Genomic DNA, 22,277 nt, shown 5'->3' on the forward strand with positions numbered 1-22,277 from the left:
CGTGTGGGAGGTGGGCCACTCAGGAGGGATCTGCATGATTGACTAAAAAATTAATTATGGGAACACTTATATTTAGTTAATATCTTTACAATTTTTTTAATTAAAACATAAATATATATAGTTGTTAATAAACAAAAGAAATAAAATTTATTATGTCGCTAACTCTTAAAAATATGGTGGAGGAAATGTGTCCGGTTAATAGGTCATCAAAGACTCGACCTCAAGTTGAACCGGATCGACGTCCCTGACTCCAGACGTGTTTGATGTTCGATACGTGTTTGAGTTTAAAACATACATAGTTTTAAATATGAAATAAGATTTTGTTGTTTTACTTTGCTCTCGAATATAAATATTAATCTTTTTAATGATCAGAAGACATAAACTATTCATAGATACAATTTAATTTTTTTTATTGTCTTAACTAAGGGTAAAGTGATGGACAGTCCCCAATCCAAACCAAAGTTTGCTTCAACTCCCTGAGAGAAAAAGGTCACAAATATACCCCTATTACCCTTTTTCCTATTTTAAATATTAATTGATTCCCGCGCTTTCCTAAATGGTATCAGAGCTTTAGGTTGATTTATTTCAAACACAAAATTTATTGTTACAAAGAAACGAAATGTTTGAGGAGGAGAATTTCGAAAATTATGAATCCGAACTTAGGTTCGAGAAAAATAATTAACAAGAATTATTCCAATATTTTGGAATATAAACAAGGGAATCTAACTATTGTTAGATATCAGAAACAGAAAGGGAAGCATCAGCATCCTCAGGTAAACTTATGATTCAATCTAATAAGTTTATGGAAATTATACCAGATTCTTCTAAGCTCTCTTTAGATCTTAGAGAAATTCAGAAAACAGTACAAAACTATGGTAATATGCTATATTTTGTACCACAACGAGTTGAAAAAATCCTTGAAAACCAGGAAGAAATTCTTGGAATATTAAAGGATATTCAAACAAGAATTCAGAAACTAGAACAACAACCAAGTTCTAGTAAAAGATCTTCAGGAGGATGGTTACCACCATCATTTGGTACTGAACCTTTGTTACATCAACAAGGAAAGGCCAGAGTGGTGTCAAAACCTTTGACTGAAGAAGAGAAGATGATCAATCTAATTAAGTCTGTCTCAGAAAAGAAATTAATCTGATGACAACTTTAGAAAGGATTGGTCTGGATGATCTACAAGAACTTGCGGAATCTTTCGCAAATCTCAAAGTTGTAGATCTAAAGATGAACACAGCAGGAGGTGAAACACCTGCTATAACCTGGTCATCTTCACAGGAACTACCAAGGGAAAGTGTGGGATCTCAAAATATACACATGAGAGAATCTCAGACTGATTTCCATACTGGTGGAGGTTCACACCCTGCGGGAACAAGGACAAGGAGAAATCAAATTCCCTTGCACCAAACCCCCTATGGGAAAACTGTTTTAGATCCTATACATCCTTACGGGGTTATGCTTAACCTTGATGTATTAGATTTCAAAAACAGAGAAGAACTCATAGATGATTGGACATCTGCTATGAGAATTGCAGCAGGAACACTTGATCTCAACAGAGAAGGATTCATTAAACTCCTAGAAATGAGTCTTATGGGATCAGTGAAAATTGCTTGGGACATGACTTCGGTGGAAACTAAAGAGTCGGTCCTAGCTGGAGAATCTCTAAGCGAGATAGCTGGAAGAATGGCTACCCTATTTAAAGCACAATTTATAGGGGTAGACTATTTTAATAGTCAAGACACAGAGAAGAGGAAGAAATATACTCAAGCTCTGTATAGTCTTGAATTACATGACATCTGTTTAGTGGATGAATACATTATGTTATTCACCAAATATAGATGGAATTCAGGAGTCGAAGAAGATACAGCTATGCAGCTTTTCTTCGCAAAAATGCCCAGTCCCTGGAGAGAAATGCTCATAAGGGAATATGTACCTGGAAATCCAGATACATTGGCACGAAGAGCTTCTTTCCTTAAAGGAAAATTGGCGGAATGGTGCCATTTGGCAGCATTACAAAAGAATTACAAACGATTAAGGGGTATTAATAAACGTACGCCTTTGTGTTGTAAAGAAAATGATCTTCCAACAATTATTGGAAGTAAACCACAAAAGCATAAAAGGAAAAGTTTTAGGACTCATCCTTATGCTAGAGGGGGAAGGAGTTCTTGGAAACCAAGAACAATATGGTCTAGACAAAAAGCCAGATCTTATAAATCTGGACAAAGAAGCGGACCATCAAGAAGTAGGATATCCTCCCAGGCATCGAGTACATCTCGGAGCACAGGAAGAACACCTACAAAGAAAACTTTCAGAAGGGCTCATACACGAGCTAATGAGAGTTTTAAGGACTGTAATTGCTGGACATGTGGAGCAAGAGGACATATCTCGACTAACTGTCCAGAAAATGAAAAAAGAGGTATTAAACGCTTCGATCCAACTCCGGATATTGAAGAAGCAGTTTATTACCAAGATCTTATTCAGGTATACCGATTTGAGGACATTGCCTCAGATGAGAGTATATATGAAGAAGAAGAAGTTTTAAGTCAGGGAGAATCCGATGGAACTGAATCGGAATCTGACTGAAAACGAGGTGTTTCGACACGAAACACATGAGGATTTGTCTGGGTTCTTTAGCCAGACAACAATATCTAATAACATGGTTCAAAGAATCATGAAAGAAAATCCTAGTCTACAGAGATACCAAGGATTCTCTGCAGGACAGGTAGAAAAGTTCTTAGGAAATCTTGGCCTAAGAAACAGAAAGCATCATCTAATCTATAAAGTCTCCAGAAGGGAAATGGCAATCCCAATGGAACTTACGGGAAATAGAATGGAGATGCAATTAATTCCTTCTGAAGAAATAAAGGAGGAATTACAAAAACTCAAGATCGAAGTAGCAAGGACTATGTCCTGGATTCATATTGGAGCAATCCAAATTATGATAAAAGCTACTTTCAAAGAAGGTATTGATTCACCCATTGATATTGCTATATGCGATAAAAGAATGGGGAACCTTCAAGATTCAGTACTGGGAACTATCTCAGGAAATCTCTGTGCAGGAAAGATTGTAGGAGTTATCTATCCACGGATAGCTTACAACCTGGCAGATCGAGATTTTAGCCGAGCCTTGACATTACATCAAAATTTCAAGGAGAAAAGGCTAATGAAGGAAGGTAATAGACCATATTCTATTACCTATCAAATCTCATATGCTTTATCTAATACACATCATTCAGAGTTGTTTATTAGAAATGAGTTTATTGAGATACCAGAAATATTTGGAAAAGTTGCTCAGGCAATTTATCCAGAACGAGTTGAGTTTCCGGTAATACAGGAAACAGATATCCAAATACAAGACAAACCGATTCTACAAAGGAATCAAAGTCTTAGATTGGAATCAAGAAGACTATCTTTTCAAGGAGATAGGATTACAAGCTACAGATGGGGAAAAACCCCTGTTCAAGAAATCCAACATGAGCTAAAAAGTTTTTCAACAATAGGAAAGCTTAGATGCCCAGAAGGGTGGAAGGAAGTCGAAATAGTATTTGATATTACGAAACAAAGGAATCAATTTCCTTGTAATACCATCTACTATTTAGAACAACCTATGATAGGAACTTACCAAGGAATGATCCAAGTTGGAGAATTGGAAGTTCATATCACAGGAAGTCCAGGAAAAGAATCAGATCAACTGATTCTTGGACTAGAGTTTCTTGAGGAACATAAACCTTGGAAACGTCTAGAGTATGGAATGGAGTTTATGGCAGAAGATAAGATGTGGAAAATCCAATGACCACAAGTCCATTCTCCATATACGTTCCAGTCGGAATGTTATATGAACAATATAAGGCAGAATATTTTGCTGCTTATATTGATTCAGGTGCTGGTATTTGTACAGCAAAACGAGGAGTTTTTCCAACAAGTTTGGAAGAAGAATTACCAAAGATTGCTGGAAGAGATTTTTCCAGAAGAATCTTAATCTTATGTAAAGGGATTAAGATGACTGAAATAATGATTGGCGGTGCTGGGCAAACACCTTGGTATAAGGTGAAGACACCACCAATTTATTTTCATGATACAGGAGCTGACATTTTACTAGGAAACAATTTCCTACAAATGTTCAAATCCTATACTCAAGAAAATGAGACAAGAAAATTAGTGTTTACAACTCCTTGTAACCACAAAATCATAGTCCAGAGACTAAGAGAGGCATTTTACAGAAAATTGCCAATCCAGTTTCGCAGCAAGCGTGGTGATTCAGGACAACTTCTGAACCCAAAAATGAAAGATTCTAGAAGGTTTGGAGAAACAATGCTCCAGTTAAGAGCAGATAAAGAACTCCAACCAGAAGAGATAGAATGCCTTAAGATAGCTCTACATAAAAATGAAGTAGAGTTTGAATCTAAGGTATCCCTGGAAGATGTCAAGAAGAGGATCAAGGAAAATTATAATGAAGATCCCTTGGCATGGTGGGACAGAAATCAACTCAAAGCTTGCCTTAAAATTAAGGAAGGCAAAGAGTATGAATTTGTCCGCTACAAGCCCATCCCAATGAATATCATTGACCAAAGGGATATGCAGATTATAATCAAGGAACATTTGGACCTTGGATTAATCAAAGCAGGTATGTCACCATATAGTAGTCCAGGTTTTCTGGTAAGGAATCATGGTGAGATAAAACGAGGAAAACCCAGATTAGTTATTAATTATCAAGAAATTAATAAGATTCTGGAGTTTGATGGGTATTTTATACCTAGTAGAGAACATCTAATAAGTTGCATACGCAACGCCAAGATATTCTCTAAGTTCGACTGTAAGTCTGGATTTTACCAGATTAGGATGCAAAAAGAAAGTAAGAAATTCACAGCTTTCTCTACACCTCAGGGACATTATATTTGGGAAGTATTACCAATGGGATTGGCTAATTCACCCCAGATATTTCAAAGAAAAATGGATAATCTTTTTAAAGATTATTTTAAGTTTATGTTTGTTTATATTGATGATGTTTTAATAGCATCTAAAGATATGAATGAACATGTTAAGCATTTGGAGATTTTCTCCAATGTCTGTAAAAAAGAAGGACTGGTCTTATCTGAAAAGAAAGCAGTCATTGCAACAAGGAAGATTGAATTCCTCGGAATTGAAATCGATGAATCAGGAATTATTCTGCAAGAACACATAGTGGAAAAAGTGCAGAATTTTCCAGAAAGACTCAACGACAAGAAGCAACTTCAAAGTTTTTTAGGAGTTGTTAATTTTGCTGGGATGTTTATTAAAAACCTAGCAAAACACAGGAAAGTCTTTAGTCCATTATTGAAAAAAGATGCTAGATTTATATGGACAGATGAACACACAAAAGGACTATGCCAATTAAAGGAGATTTGTAAGAATCTTCCAAAAATGGCTATTCCTCAAGATGAGGATAATCTGGTATTGTATACCGATGCCAGTGATCATTGGTGGGCAGCAGTTCTTACTAAGCTCACACCAGAGGGAGAACAACCATGCAGATATTGTAGCGGTTTATTCTCAGATGCAGAAGCCATAAGATGGCATATCAACGAAAAGGAATTTTATGCAGTAAAAAGAGCTTTTGAAAAATGGCCATTATTTTTACTTGCAAAGAAATTCACTTTGAAAGTTGATAACACACAGGTGAAAGCGTTCTTAAGGAATAGAATTGAATCTAAACCTGAGAAGGCCAGATTATTAAGATGGCAGGCATTATGTCAAAATTATATTTTTGATATTATGATAATTAAATCTCATGAAAATATTCTTGCAGATTTTTTAACAAGAGATGGACAGCATTGACATTGATGCTATTATCAAGATGCAGAGGCATTTGAGGGAACACCTTGAAATGCTTCAAACCGAGTTCAACAAGTTGGCCGTAAACGCAGAAGTTGCGGGAAGGCTACAACAAGCCGATAAGAGAATTGTCTCTGATCGAATTACAGGATGTTTACAGGCATATACTCAGTTATGGTCTGTAATGCAAAGGCCTATCCTCCAAGGCATTGAGAAACCATTGGTTTCCCAAATGGAGAGTTTTCGAGTACAGGACTCTATACCTGTAGCGGGGGATTCAAATACCCCTTGCACAAGTGTTAAGTCGGGATCATCTATAGATGAGTCGGCTAAAACAAAAATTGAGACTCCAGATCCTTATCTCGAGTCCTCAAGTCAACCCTTCACCTCGGGGATTGAAGAGGGAGAGATCAACCTTAGGCCTCGTACTGACAAAGGCAAAACTAAGGTTGGTACTAATGAAAATGTAATTTCTCCATTTCAGGTTTACCAACAGAATTGGGAGAAATTAAACACAAGAATTGGCATCAACCCAGCTATGGTTCGAGTTGATATTGCAGGAAAATATCCTAGGGTATGGATGAAACAAAATTCATATCCAAAGGAGGTCAAAGCCTGGTATGAATTTGGGGCTCTTGCCTCAGTTTATACTACTTCGCCCAGCTTCCCGGAGATATCAGCATTACCAAAATGGATTCAGGAAGCTGTTCATGAGACTTGGGCAAATAATGATCATTTGTCCAGAGGAGATGTTTTGGAGCTATACTTTTTCAGTGCAGCACCAGAACCAGCAGGAAAAGGCTCACACGAAGCCTTTCATTTTATCAAGCTAAGGAGGCCAGACATGAATTCTCAAAAATTTATAAAGGATCCTCCTACAAATGAAACCCCCTTAGTCTCTTCATTTAATGAAGATGATATGTCTACCAGGAGAGCATGGGGTATCTAGGTATGTCTCACAGAGATGGACAAAGTCAAGTTTCCATTTAAGTTTTACCAAAATTCTTTAAATGGATCATTCCTGTTAAACACTATGACAGGAAAAACTACAAGCTTTGCAGAAGATCTATTCGAAAAGAAAAGAAATCTTCTATGGAACAGCAAGATGCCGGCAAGTAAAGAGACTCGCCGAAAGTTCTGTAATATGGCACACATAGGAAGATGGTCAGAAAACATCTGCCTTGAATGCCAGAATCAGAAAGAACCGGAATTCGGTAAAGGTTTCAAACCGAGATCTGATCGGAAACATTTTACCGAAGCAAGGACAAGTGGGGAAGGACCACATTCACATTTTCCTCGAGGATACAAAAAGCCGAAGATTCCTCGACAAAATTAAAGGGGAGATGTGACTAAACCCACTCACCAAAAAGAAAATCCACCATGTAAGTGGAAGGACAGGACCACCAATAATCGGTGGAAAAATGACAAAGAACATCGGATACCTTATCTTTAAAGATAAAGGAAATCCAATCAAAACAAGAAACTGGACCCAAAAATTTACAATATAAATACGGGTAATTTGGAACCAGTAATACACACCAGAAAAATCAAAACTCAAAGATGTATCGAGTATATCTTAAAGTTTTGAAAAGAAGGATAAACTACAAGCGGAGTGAAGCTGCTGCTCTCAGATCAATAATTAAGATGTACAAAGAAAAGGGTGATGAGATAACAGCAGATCTATTCCAGACTCATCTCTATTGGTATCTCGGAGAATTAAAAGAAGATGAGAAGTTGATTGCTAGATTAATAATCTAGAAAAAGACAAAGTGGAAGGACCATTCAACCACTACATGGTCCCAAGGCAAGCTGTAAAGGCTTATCAAGATTTGAAGTCCGAGTTTCAAATCCGAAGAAGCCTTCTATAAATAAGGCAGAAAGAAGGAAGTGAAGATCATCGAACATTTTCCTCATTTCTTTCAAAACCAATTGTAATATTTTCTATTTCTAGTTTATGTGTTTTCAAGTTTCGGCTACTATAAGTAGCTAAGCAAGTTCCTCCTCCTCTACAGGAGGTTTCAATGTAATAATAAATGTTTGTGTTTGAATAAAGAGATCTTTGCTCTTAGCCCCTCTCATGTATTATTTTCAAAATTTTATCTTTTACTATACACTCTAAGGTAGGAAACGAATTAGAGTTGTGCTAAGTGCTGCTGAAGGAATCTGCGACGGTATCCATCGGTTGCGATCGCGTGGTTGAACTGTGAGGAGCAGTTCGTAAAATACGGTGGATATAACCCGGTGGTACTCTGGTCAAAGAGGTAAAAGATTTAATTTATTTTACGGAAGCATGATGGGCCTTAAATTTAAAGAAAAAATCGATTATTTAAAATATAAGGTTGAAGGGTATTTTGGGTAATTAAAAATAGATGGGGAGTAGAAAGAAAGTTTGAAATGATTGGGTACTGAATAGAAAATCTCCCCTTAACTAAATATCATATGATTCAATATGTGACACAAGGTATTTTACTCCTAGTTATTGATGAATCCCCAAGGTGTTGGGCACTAGATGTTCCATCATCTACCAGTTTATAAAATCTAAAAGTTGAAAACTTTGTTACATGAATAATTGAGTATCATACAATTATTTGACTTAGGCTAGTCACGTTCAAATGGTTGAATTCAAGGTTTTTTTTAAATAAAATATAAAAAAATATGACAAATTGGTAGAATTTAACAAATAATAAAAATCCGAGTTTTGAAAGCTAGGATTTCATTATAATTGAGGTTTCACTCCTCGGATTCCAGTTATTATTATTATTATTATTATTATTATTATTATTATATAAAATATATTTGTACCAACAAAATTTAAAAAAAAAATGAAAAATCTTGAAATACAATCCTCGGATTCTATTTAAAATTTTTTTTAAAAAAATAATTTTGGTTATTTTTTAAATTAAAATTAGAAAAAATATTTTTTTAATTATTTTGTATTTTTAATATTTTAGGATTTGAATTTTGGATCTCGTAGTTTAATAGTGTTTCTAGAATTAGGATTTTGGTAGTTATAATTTGTTAAATTCTACCTATTTGTCATATTTTATTAAATTTAAATAGTTTTTGTTATATTTTATTAAAAATAACCATCATACAAAAGTCAATATAATCACCTCCATTTTATATAAATCATGACTACGAGTTTATTTGACGAATTATTGATTATTTATTTATATTTATATTTTTAGAAAGTTTTTTCATTTCTAGGAAAACCCCGGATTCAAAAATTGTGATGTGTCCATAATTTTTTTAAAATATATATCCATAATTCGAGGAAAATTAAATGGAACACCTACCAATGATTAACGACCTTCATCTCCTTAGTCAACTCTGACACTCTGAGAGGACTCGATGAAAATGAAAAAAGAGCAGTTAATTTAATCATCAAGATAGCCAGGACCCAGAAGATTTCTTGACAAGTGATTTTCAATTTGTTGTCTCTCGTTAATTATATTTTTGGTCATATAATTTACATTTTTTCACTTTAATCATGATAATGATACATTTGAATTTTTTATCTCATAAATTACGTATTTTTTTTTATTTTTATCTGTTAATATTTGACATAATATCTACAAGCACACGAGATGAACCGGTTGTTTTCGGCTACGAGCATCTGACGAACCCGAACCATACATCGGTAATGATGTTATTTACTCCGATTTGCTTCTCATTACCCGGCCAGCCATAATCAAGTGCTGATCAACTAACTTCCGCCTTCCCCTACACGCACGCAAGTGGGAAATTATTTGGCTGCATAGATTTATGAACATAAAAAAAATTTGTGTGAGGCAGTCTTACGGTCGTATTTTGTAATATAGATCTCTTATTTGTTTTAGTTGGCACAAACTAGAGATGATATATACATCCTACGTCCTATCAAAAAATACGATATAAAAAAAATTAATTTTATATCGGTATTTAATATATTGAAAATTTCGATACATATAACTAGCAAATCGATTATATTGAAATTATACGTTTCATTGAGATTTCAGTACAATATCTATATATATCATTTTATACCAGAAAAAACTTTATATTTTTAAAATTAGATAAATTTATTATTTAAAAAATTTATATATTTTTAAATTTTTATATATTATTCCAGTATTTGGCTATATATATCGAAATTATCGTATACCGAATATTTTGTATTTTTTCGATACGATAATCTCGGTGTACTGTATAATTTCATTTTACAAAAACTTTAAGCACGGCACGATTTTCACTTTTTCATTTATATTTCTTGATTTTATCTTTGCATACAATGGTTTCAATTTCAAATCAATCAAATAGACCAACTAATTTACAACTTATTTTTTTTAAAAAAAAACAAAAACAAATGGTAAATATATTAGGTAAACAATTATTTGAAATAGTATCATCATGCGCCTCTTGTTAAAGATAAGAATTATTGTACAGTATATTAGTACGTATAACACTAGTGTTTAAAATTATTTGAAAATGAATCATGCATATATGTAAGTCTTAATAAATTAAGTGTCCCACCAACATTAAAGCCTTGGGACATGTATGTCATCTTCCTGCATGCATGTTTCATCTGCAATCAAAGATTCATATCCTTACTTTATAGATGAACCTTTTGCAGACTATATGAAGGCGACTTTGCTCGACTGCACCATCAAATTATTCTACCCAACGCTGTTGTAAGAGTGCAAAACGAACTAGCTCGAAGCACCGACGTTTATTCAGTTTTTTNCATAATGTTTTAAAAAATAAAAAAAATGTACAAAACAAATATTAAATGATGAAAACTTACGATAAAAATATATAATAAATCTTTTTCAAAAATAGAATATACAAAACGTATACAATATTTATTAATTATATATATATATATTCGTCATCCAAGATAAGTTGTACTAGCAGAACTTAGTGCTATATATGATGGTATATTGCTTGCTCTTCAAGGTGAGTTTAATCTTGTTCGAGTTTGTTCGGATTCTTCTTTAACAGTCCAAGCAGTGACCTCAACTTCAAAAAATCTAATCCCTCAGCAACTATACTTTGAATATTTCAGCTCTCTTGGTACATAGTAAGTTTGATAGTTTTTGTCATGTCGGTAGAAGTGCGAACAAATTGGGACACCGCTTTACACAATTTGTCTTATCTAATCCTTCACATATTATGTTTGTCGAATGATAATTTCTCTTGTGGTTGGATAATGTAACGAAGACTGATTTATCTATTGAATATATTTATGTTATTTTTTTTATTTTTTTTAAAAAAACTAGCTAGCTAGGTCAATCATGCATTAACTTTCGTACCTGCCAATCTTTAGATATTTCCTTGTCTTCCACGTTTATAATAAACATCCACAAAATACTAGCTAGGTTCTTAAACTTTGTAGAAGAAAAGCAAACACAATGGAGAGCAGTAATCCTGAAGGAAAGAAAAGAGGTACGTGGGGTAGAGAAGAAGATATGCTCTTGAAGAAATGCATTGAAATTTTTGGAGAAGGGAGGTGGCATTTAGTCCCTCTCCGAGCAGGTAATTTAATTAATCATAATTAAATTTGTTTTAGAAGGACTCAATCATATGTTATAAATTAAACTTCTGTTTTTTGCTTTTGATCATTCAAGTTATATCGAAGTTTGGATTTTATCTCTTTGATATATCACTTTGATGACATGACATGCAGCCGATAGACTAACTTATTAGATTAAGACCAAATATCGAGATGGATTTGAAATTTAATTTTCTTTTAAATATATTTCACACTGAAAAAAAATATGATTTTATTGTGATATATTTGTTCATGTGTTGCATAAATTACAGGATTAAACAGATGTAGGAAGAGTTGCAGGTTGAGATGGGTAAATTACCTTAGTCCAGATATTAAAAGGGGTTGTTTTACGGCAGATGAAGTGGATCTTTTGATAAGACTTCATAAGCTTTTAGGAAACAAGTAAGTAATTACCCCAACATTATAAGTATTAAGGCTTGTTTTGGGTTTCAGTAATGTAAACCAACCACACAAATATATAAGTGTTACTTTTAATGCAGGTGGTCGTTGATTGCTGGTAGAATTCCGGGACGAACTGCGAACGATGTGAAGAATTTCTGGAACACTCGCATCGTGAAGATTTCATCTTCTCCGAAAACAAGTAAACCAGTTGAGGAAACAAAAATTATAAAACCCATAGCTCACAAAATGTCAAAACTAGCCGTGTCCAAAAATAAGCCCCCGCCGCCGCCTTTCAACGAAGAGCCACAACAAAATTCACAGTGGTTCAGTAATGTTCTTGATACAGCAGGAACAAACAAGATCAATGGAATTCAAAATGGGTCGTTTTCCGTTGGGGGAAGGAACGAAAAATCATATGCTGGAGACAATTACCCCACTAAAACAGATGGTGGCGACGGGGTGAGTGAATTCTCTATGGGTTTATGGAAATTGTTAGGATTTGATGATGTTTAATTTAGTAAAGAAAAATTAGTTCAAGCTTTCGATACAATGAAGGACAATATTTTATTATTGTAACTTTGGGAGATCAAATTTATCGCACTATAAGTATAATAATCAAATCTATGAAATATGTGATAAAAAAAATAGAAGAGCTCGTCCTCTTTCGTCATATAAAAAATGTCCAGGAAAAACCACAAAAGAAGGCCTTCACATACTCGCGTATGAGGCCTGTTTGCTTCAGGCTCATCGACATGTCGGACCACAACCGGGACAGGAACCCTCCATTCTGTTTGAAACTCGTCCTTCTTTATGTCTTCTAGTCTATCACCAGAACTTGTATGTTATGATCTCCTGTATGTTATGATCTCCTTCATATATACAAGGTTATGCTTCTCTCTTCAGAGTTTAATCCTTCAGTTTTCACTTTCATGGTACCTTCTTTATCTGACATTTATGTAGGCTTACGCCGAGTCGCTCATTGTTTCTTCGAATTTCGATTATTTTTTTTCTTCTTTTATGTCACTGCACCCATTAACGAGTTGAGTTTCTTAAAAAAAGTTCAAGTTTCAGCTCAATATCAGGTGGCTCATCCAAGGTTCCAACATAAATTCAATCAATTAGTATAATTGTGCTATGTTGCTCTAAAAAAAGAAAAACATTGTGCTACGAACTATTAATTTTTAAATCAAAATGATAAAATAACCAATAAACAAAAACTCAAAGTGATGAAATATCGGGTTCAGCGGCGAATCCATCAGTGGTGGTCGCCAAATTTTTTATAACCTTCAGTAATAGGCGTATATTTCGTATATAATATACAAAATAAAATATGATTTCTTTCAAATTAAAATACACCTTATATAAGTTTAAATTCGCAATGACCGACAATAAGGCTGTTATGCTCGTTACTAAATTTGTTGAAGAGATAGAATATAACCAAGTATATCAAATCATTTATTATGTTGCTAAATCAACACGATTTGGATGATTTATTATGTTTTTCATAAAATCTTTAAATTTTATTGACTAAGAGTCTAATAATAATTTTATTTTTTCAATACTTCTATTTTCTGGCTCCGTCCCTGATTTAGGTTACTCTTAAACCAGTTGACTACTTTCTAAAAAAATCAAGTTTAAGATAATATAAATTCAGGTCAAGTTGACATAAAATTCAATTAATATCATTATGCTACGAACTAATAATTTTAATTTTAAAATTAAAAATTTATTGTGGGGAACAAGAAGCGTCAGACTTTTTTAAAAATGAAAAATTATTTGTCCTTAAATAATAAGTCTTCCCATTTGGAAGTAAACGAGTTAAAAAATCTCACGTTCGTTCAATTAATTGAACTACATATAGTGAAGTAATAATTGTAGAAAACTTAGAACTTAGAAGGTGAACATTTCCTGAGGAAAAAATATTATGTAATAATTTCGAGTAACAATCTGCGTATCACCAATAAAAATTTATCAAACTTTTTTTAATGAAAAAATGATTGCTTAAAAAGTCAATGATAATATAAGGGAAAAAAGAGTGTGTGTATATGAGGCACCTACCGTGCACACCTATGTGAGCACCGATGAGGTGTCACTCANCATAAAGAGTTTTGATGGTTATAATTAAATTGATTTAGACAGTCTAGAAGTTATAAAATTAAATCAATATATTGATGTAGCCTAAGCTTGTGAAAAATAGAATTATCTTGTTGATTAACACATAATGCCAACAAATCTCGAAATAATGGAAAAGACTCGTAAATATAATTTTATTAAATGAGAAAACTGTCTTTACATCAAAAGTATGTCCGTTTATACAGAACGAGCTCACAATAATAAAAAAAACAAAATTTCCAAATATAAACGATCGTGCTTTTGACATAGACATGAGTCTTGTTTGTTGGTCTATTTACAATTAAAGTATCCTTTTCTTTTTTTTTTTTCAATATCCTACATTGCCCAAAATCGACTAATTTCACTCGTCATATTTGATATTGGGGTAATCCCAACGTGCCAAAAAGACATGTTGTACCACATCATACATGATTAAGGAACAAAAAAAGTGGTGCCGTTTAAACAATGTATGCCTTATAAACTAGAGAAACGCGAGCTCCTTAATTCATCCTAAATTATGACGTTATACGTACAATTAACCAGAAAATTCGATTTATTTTATTTTTTTTATAAATTAAATGTAAACATGAGAGAAGAAGTCAACTAGACACAAGCAAATGTATAAAAAGTGGCTTATAAGTTGATTATTTTATAATATTTGACGCTAATAACGCTATAATTAATAATAAATTCAAAATACGGAGTTCATCCAAATGAATTAATGTTTTAAATTTGATGACAAGATACCAATATGTTGTACCATAATACTTATATATATATGTATAATGACAAAATATAATTATTTTTGTTATTGTAAGACTACTACTAGTTCCAAATTTAAAATTTCATTTTTCCAACACAAAAACTAGTTAAGCATTCCAATATTTTTCAAATACACCTTCCATTACACATATGAAAATAATACACAAGATACTTAGCCACAAGATTAAATATGTAATACAATCTGTCAATGATTGAGGAGATGAGCATCCACAGCTTTAGCAGATTCAATTGAAAATGTAAGATAACGATCTGGATTTGGGGCTGAATCTTTAGCTTTCTCAACCTCGATGCCCCATTTCACCGAACCATTAATTCGGACTGTGATTATGGACTTCAAACTGTTGTACAACTTCATATGATCCCCTTCGAAGGCGTCGTAGATTATGATTCTCTCTTCATCGTTTAATTCTTCCGCTCTCACTTTCATAGTAACTGTTTGACTCCCTGTAAATTACAAGTTCGAGATTAGTTGACAAACTATATATATATATAGCTCTTTACTTGATCATCTCATCTCATGCAGTTGATATAGTACAAATCGACCTACTAGCTAGCTAGTATTAAACATAATATAGATTTTTTTGTTGCCTGGGTACATAGTTGTCTTCACATAACATCTTACGATTAGTATCCATAATTCTCCGCTAATATCGTAGATTATCCGATCGGTCCGGTTATTACTATATATATATATAACGAGGGGAGATTTTATCATTTTAACAATGATGAGGATGAGAAATCTGTAATATCTTTTTTTTGGCGATCGTACCCATCAGCATTTTAAACAGCTTGACGTTTCCAACGCAACCATCGGTTCCTTCGAGCAGCTGGACGCTTTCGAATTTTTCAGGGAAAATGTTGACAAGTTGAGACATGTTATTTTTGAAGAAATCGTAGAACTTGGAAGGGGAAGATTTTATCTGGGCTTCTGACTCGACCTTGATCAATTGAGCCATTTTCTTTTTTGATAAATAAGTAATGTGGTACGAGGAATTACGGGAGTTGTCTTAGGTTTTATAGTACAAGAATAAATANTCTCTACGTGGTCCCTTGTAAGGATTCCATAAAATGCAGTGGCATAAAGGTGACAACGTGCCGAACGGAGAACCAAGAAAGAAATTAACGAGTAGGGCCAATTAATTAAAGAAACAGAAATTTAAATATCATGTCCAATTTTTTTTTTATCACTCCAAATATTTGGTACTTTTGTATGAACATATGGTGTAAATAATTTCATATTTTAGTTTTTCACTTAGATATTTTATAGTTTCATTTTGCACACGATAGTAAATCAAAATCTGGGAACTCTGTGTGTGTATATTACAAATAAAATTAATGATTGACAGAATCCACCAAAGTTTTTACGACAAATGCATATAATTTTGTTGCAACATTCTTGTACAAAACAAGTATAATATTTTCAATATTTGGGTTGGGCAATGTAGCACCATAAAATAATGGAGAATTATTTGTTATTTAATGAAAATGTTAATTGTAATAATTTACTATATATAATAATTTATTATATGTAATTTTTTTTTCCACTCCCGCATGTACAAGAGGCGGGGTCCTCTTCAAAAGACGCACACCGTGGCGTAATTTTCTAAAATTTATAATTTATTTTCATAATCACAAAACTCTATATTTTGATAAAAGTTATAAAAAAAATGTACTATAATTTGTTAAAAAAAACTCGCTACGTAACTATGATGAAAGATTAGTTTATTGTAATGCAATGTCTTTATTTTTTTAAAATATATGCATTTTATGTTATATATAAAAATATTGTTAGGGTAATTCTTATTTTTATAATTAATGATGTTGGTAATTTTTTAAAAAAACTCTTGAGTACTTTACTATTTAATAATTGTCACTTTTAGTTTTAAATTTTATAAACAAATATAATTAATTTTTTATTATGATGTTTAATAAACAATATGTTTATGCAAAGAGTATTTTTTAAAAAACTCAAAATACACTCGAGAATTTCATTTTTTTTTTAAAGAAAAATTGCCTATAATTATTTTACAAATTCGTGAACATTGATAAATTAAAAAAAAAATTAATTCCAGTCGGATCTCAACATAGTGTTGCATTGGGTTATATATCCAATGTGCTATCAGGTTTGATTCAATCCAATGTGGATCCGGTTCGATGCCTTTGGATATATAGATTCCCATAACGTAAAAAAACTTTATTCTACAGAAATATTCAAAATCAACATATTCGAATCTGAAATGCTCAAACAATCACTTTTAAAAAGGAACGAACTTATTGGCTAAAAAAAGAACGAACTTTATTGGCTAAACTATCCAATGCCCGCAAAAAATATTGTAATTATATTTTTTATTTTTTAAACAGTAAATTTGTTTGACCATGGGTAAGAATAGCTATCTGAAACTTTTTAAAAAATATTTATGAATATTCGAGAAGAGAGATTAATGTCATAATTTTAAAAAAAATGAAATGAATTTTAAACCGTAATTTAATGAGTAAATTTTTTGTGAGACGGTTTCACGTTCACGTGTCTAGCTATGAGATGAATTGACATGATTCATATAAAAAGCAACACAAAAACTCCTATTTCCAAAATTTTTTATAATTATATTTAATCCGATGATTCCGATTGAAATCAAATTGTATTTGTAATTGGATCAGAATTTTGGGATGGCCTCCCAATATTCTGCAGGATTATCCTGATCCTCACGATACAAATGAGGAAACGCGTTTAAGCGTCATGCTCAATCGCAATCAGAATTTAATATACTAATCATCATATTATTATTATACCTTAAAAAATCGTACCTTAAAAAATCGTCTTATAAGATAAATAAATAAAATTTGTAAATTTAATTGATTTAAAAAATTATAAATATAATTAAAATATTATATTAATTATTAAATTTTCATTAATTTCAATTTTCGAAAAATATAAAATATCGATTAATATTATAAAAAATAATTAAATTATTTAAAATATTAGTCAAATTAAAAATTATATTTAAATATTATAAAAATTTTTGAATTTATAATTATTTTAAACTTCAAGATATTAAATAAAAATTTAAATTAATCAAAAATCATCCATTTTCTTTCAAAAAATTATATAACCACGATAAACAGTGCGATTGGGGTGCAACTGAACGGACCTATCACAATCTTAAATATGTCTCTAATGAGACGGTCTCACGAATCTTTATATGTGACACGGATCAACCCTACCGATATCATAATAAAAAGTAATATTCTTAACATAAAAAGTAATATTTTTCATTGATGACCCAATAAGAGATTCGTCTCACAAAATACGATCCGCGATATCGTGTCATACAAATTTTTGTCCACAATCTTAATCATATACATCAAACACATGATAAAAATCAATTATCCCTTCTTATACACACCAACCAATTTGTGAATATATAAAATTTACTTTTCAGCAGTTGTAATACAATAATGTTTTATTTTTCCACCAGGAAATATTGATAAAAGTTGTTCTGCTCCAAAACACTAATTACTTCCAGATCATACATACAAACGAGCGAAGAAATTCACCAGATCAATGGAACAAATGATTGTTTTTACAATCCTTGAAACAAGATGTGTATGTTATAGCAAGATTAACCCATTCACTTCGAAACTTGAAGCTAAAGTTTAAAAACAGGGAGTGCTTGATTGTTAAACGAAACTCCACTGCAAAAACATGAAAGACAAAAAGAGACAGAAATAGAATTCGGACACCTACGTCATGCGGCCCCAGTCATCATCTTCTTAAACTCCTCGAAATTCACGCAGCCGTCGCCATCCACGTCGACGTTGCTGATCATACGCCGGCAGTCTATGAGCGAGCACTTCTCGCCCAGGCTCTTCAGCACGGCGTGCAGCTCCGTCGCTGAGATCTTCCCGTTCTTGTCCTGGTCATACAAGTCGAACGCATCCTTCAACTCCTTGTTCTTGTCCCCTCCCCCGAAGTGGAAGGCCTTGAACTCGTTCAAGTCGATGAACCCGTCCCCGTCAACATCCAGCTCCGACATGATACTAGCCACCTCCTCCTCGGCGGTGTCGGATCTGAGAACGTTGAGTATGGCTGACAGTTCCGTTAACGAGATTTTTCCGTCGCCGTTGGTGTCGAATTTGCTGAATACTTGCTCCACTTCTTCTTCCTGGGTTAATGGGGCTTTTCTTGGATCTTGATTATTCGCCATGACTGAACAGGGATAAATCTTAGAAATCTACAATAATTAATAAAAGAAAAGTCGAGAAATTGAGGAGTTTTTCCGGTTAGGAAAAAGCTGCTGGTGGAGATTTAAAAGGAACGATTAACGCGTTGAATACGCGTGGAGTGTGAGTTGAGTTTTGTGCAGTAATTTACATTTTTTTTTATATTACATAACTGTTGCTATCTCTGACGAAATTTAATTGTTGATCTAAAATTTGTTTATTTCGGATAACTAAAACAAAAAAATTTAATAAATATGTCTAAATAAATTAAGATAACCATCCACGATCAACCAAACTAGAACTTGAAATCAACAAATCTCATAAACTAAATTTTAACCATTGAATCAAGACCTAATTTACATAAAAAATTTAAAATCCAAATACAAATATATTTTATAAAATTGATTGATGAGATCGTCTCAAAAAAAATTTGATTGCAGCTTTGGAAATTGTTGGTCATCGGTTAAACTAATTTTCAGCTCATGGGGCGAGTCTTAATATAATATAATATATTAGCGATCATGCATAGGTCATATATTTATATAATTATTATTATTATTTTTTTTTCTCTTTTGTACAGTTATTTTTATTGGAGCCTCCGGCTTCTTTTTATTTTCCTTTTTTTTTTCAAGCTATTCGAGACAACTATCTAATATTATTTATTTAATTAGAAAATATATTGTTTTTATTTTTGTTTGATAAATTATAAAACAAATAATTAGTAATAAATTATTAAAAATAAGAGTGATAATTACAAAATACGACCTATGAAATCGTTTCACACAAGTTTTTGTCAAGTTTCAAAACTCATGGAACTTATATTTGAAATATTAATGTAATTAAGGAATATCCGTGAATAATTTTAATTTTAATTTTAATTTAAATTAATCTCAAATTAGGTATAACCTACCAAGTTTTGGGTTCTAAAGTTGTACGAAGATTACGGAGCAGAGGATAGCGACTTCGTTGGATACTTTTGACTTTTAAATTTTTTATAGGGATATACTGAAAACGTATTTGTTTTTTGAATTTTTTTAATTGATACTTGGATTGGAAAAAGGGTAAATAATAACATATGCTCTGGAATTGATATTTTTTAGTCAATGAGATATTTATTACCTTGGGACAATATGGTAAGATAAGATCTAATGACCCAAAATTTTTTGGTCATATACATAGTTGGATCTTAAAAAAAGAGAGGGGATTCGAACACTAGTTTAGTAACAATGAATAACGAGTGAGATCAACTAAACTACAAGTTTAGTTTTTACGTATAAACAGTTGTTTAGAAAATAATAATAAATGTGTAAAGTGGGATTCCCAAAACGTGTTGTCCATTAAAGACCAACATGTGATATTTGAGTTTACTTGACATCTCAAACAAACATTATTCCAACCACACGACCTTTACTTTAAAGTTTGCCTGATATTCAAGATTGTGCAACTGTTAGGTGTTAGAAGGTCCCACCCTTAATTTTAAAATTGCTTTCATGCTAGAAAATTTAAATATTTAGGTATATAATAATGTTTTGTGCAAATGCATAATCAATATATTTTCCTTTAACAAGAAAGTGCACATTTATTTGAAGTGTTATAATAGATGCAGCAGATAACAAGTGATTTTACCATATTATTGGGCAATTTAGTGTGATCTCTGGGTGGAAAGGAAATGTCTTTCTAGTTCAATCCATATTACTTCTCCAGTCGCAAATTGAAAAAAAACGTTAGATAAGTATGAGTAGTTAATGAACATTAGAAAATGCGCAAAGAAAATTCATGTCCCACATTGAGAAATGTATCAAATAAAGTCTTCTTTGTTAACTCCAAGTTTGAGCTAAGAGTGTGGGCTCAAAGGGTACCAAAAATTTTTAAAAGGGGAAGATACTGATAGGCGGGGTCTCGGTGAAACACACGCACGCGCACGGTCGGCTCGACGGGCCCGGTGTGCGTGTGACTGTCTTCTGGCGCAACCGTGCGTCCCTTCCCTCATAAGGGTGCGTCCCTTGACTTATCACAGAAGGATGTGTCATCTGGTTTATGAGACTTACTCTTTAAATATTCTTCTGCAGGCATTCATCAGACATTTTTTGTATACTCATTTCGTTGCATCCTCCTCTCCGAAACTTGAAAGTTAAAGCATATTGATGTTCGCTGACATCCAGAACATATAGTGCACCATTTTATGGATTGTGTTGTTGTATCTTAGGGACTGTTGTCATGCCGTATAACACATACATATGGGCAAATTCGTCTTGCGGACAAAAGATTTTCCTTACCTCAACTCGTACTGCTATCTAATCCGAATATCACCGGAAACACTAATAACAAAAAATTATATATAGCAATCATTAAATAAAAAATCAATTAAAAACTACAAAAATTTAAATTTGAAATAAATAATATTTGGTATTGTCAATCATTATATATATATGTCTTGTGTTCTATATGTCTTGTGTTCTATAATATTTGTGTTTCTATAATATCTGTAGACTTACTCTAAGAAAAATTTACTTGATACATTACACCTCTCTCTCACGAGTTGATCTTTGGTATTGGGAGCCTCTAACTTCTCAATCTCCCCTTATCAAGAAGTTGCCATCAATAAAAGTCGAGATCACTCAGTATGAGGGTTAATCCCGACTTGCTCTATCTCTACTGTCTAAGTGGTTCACTCTGCAAGCTCTAATCAGGCCTCTGCGTTCTTTTGTATGGCTCCTGCGGTGCTCCCTTTCTGTGTTCCTTGGACGTATGGAAATCTAAATTGCTACCTAAACACTCTTCGTCTTGTGGCTATGTGCTAAAAGGAAGTTGCTTACCCTTGGATCATTTGTTTGTTATTTCTGGTTATATAGCTCTGAGTATCTTGTATCCACTCTTAAATTTTAATCTGTAAAATTTGTATTAACCTATAAGAAAAAAATCCTAAAGTCATTTGCATCGATGCCAACAATTACCACATTCAATAAGAATATAAAAAATTATTGGATCTTCATGATTTTAGATGCCTTCACGCTAGGGGTGAGCATTCGGTCGGTTCGGTTAGTGACCGAACCGAATTAATCATAACCTAACCGAACCGAACCGAAATATTTATCCATAACCAAACCGATCGAATTAATGTTCATAACCGATGAAAACCGAACCGAATTAAAATCGGTTAATTCGATCGGTGACCGAATTAACTGATTAGCTTTAAAAAAATTTGTGATTTAACTTTAATTATATATGTAATTTTTCTTGATAACTACCGTCTACAAAAATGCATAAAAACATAAAATCACACACATCACAAGTGTATAAGTTTTGTTTGAACACTATTAATACATGTTTTTTTTTTTATAAAATAACATAACATGGGCAGGCGGCGTCTCGACCGGTGATGAGAGATGGGTGGGTGCCGGATGAAGTC

The 22,277-nt window shown here is 32.7% G+C and overlaps 3 protein-coding genes across 3 annotated transcripts; 1 reads left to right on the plus strand and 2 right to left on the minus strand.

Moving 5' to 3' along the window:
* Positions 1-11,150: 11,150 nt before the first annotated feature.
* Positions 11,151-12,576, plus strand: LOC140978861 (transcription factor MYB1-like). Its single transcript, XM_073444131.1, has 3 exons — positions 11,151-11,334; positions 11,623-11,752; positions 11,851-12,576. Exons 1-3 carry the CDS (start codon positions 11,211-11,213, stop codon positions 12,263-12,265), a joined length of 669 nt encoding a protein of 222 aa, XP_073300232.1. The 5' UTR covers positions 11,151-11,210; the 3' UTR covers positions 12,266-12,576.
* Positions 12,577-14,831: 2,255 nt separating this feature from the next.
* Positions 14,832-15,603, minus strand: LOC140956238 (MLP-like protein 31). The gene is made up of 2 exons (XM_073413268.1): positions 15,417-15,603; positions 14,832-15,091 (listed from the first exon to the last, which is right to left on the minus strand). The coding sequence occupies exons 1-2, from the start codon at positions 15,601-15,603 to the stop codon at positions 14,832-14,834; spliced, it is 447 nt and encodes a 148-aa protein (XP_073269369.1).
* Positions 15,604-18,210: 2,607 nt separating this feature from the next.
* LOC140974504 (probable calcium-binding protein CML23) lies at positions 18,211-18,996 on the minus strand. The gene has a single exon (XM_073437993.1). It carries the CDS (start codon positions 18,850-18,852, stop codon positions 18,394-18,396), a length of 459 nt encoding a protein of 152 aa, XP_073294094.1. The 5' UTR covers positions 18,853-18,996; the 3' UTR covers positions 18,211-18,393.
* Positions 18,997-22,277: the final 3,281 nt, after the last annotated feature.

This window comes from Primulina huaijiensis, chromosome 1, assembly GCF_012295235.1.
Source record: "Primulina huaijiensis isolate GDHJ02 chromosome 1, ASM1229523v2, whole genome shotgun sequence".
In the NCBI taxonomy this organism is placed as follows: domain Eukaryota; kingdom Viridiplantae; phylum Streptophyta; class Magnoliopsida; order Lamiales; family Gesneriaceae; genus Primulina; species Primulina huaijiensis.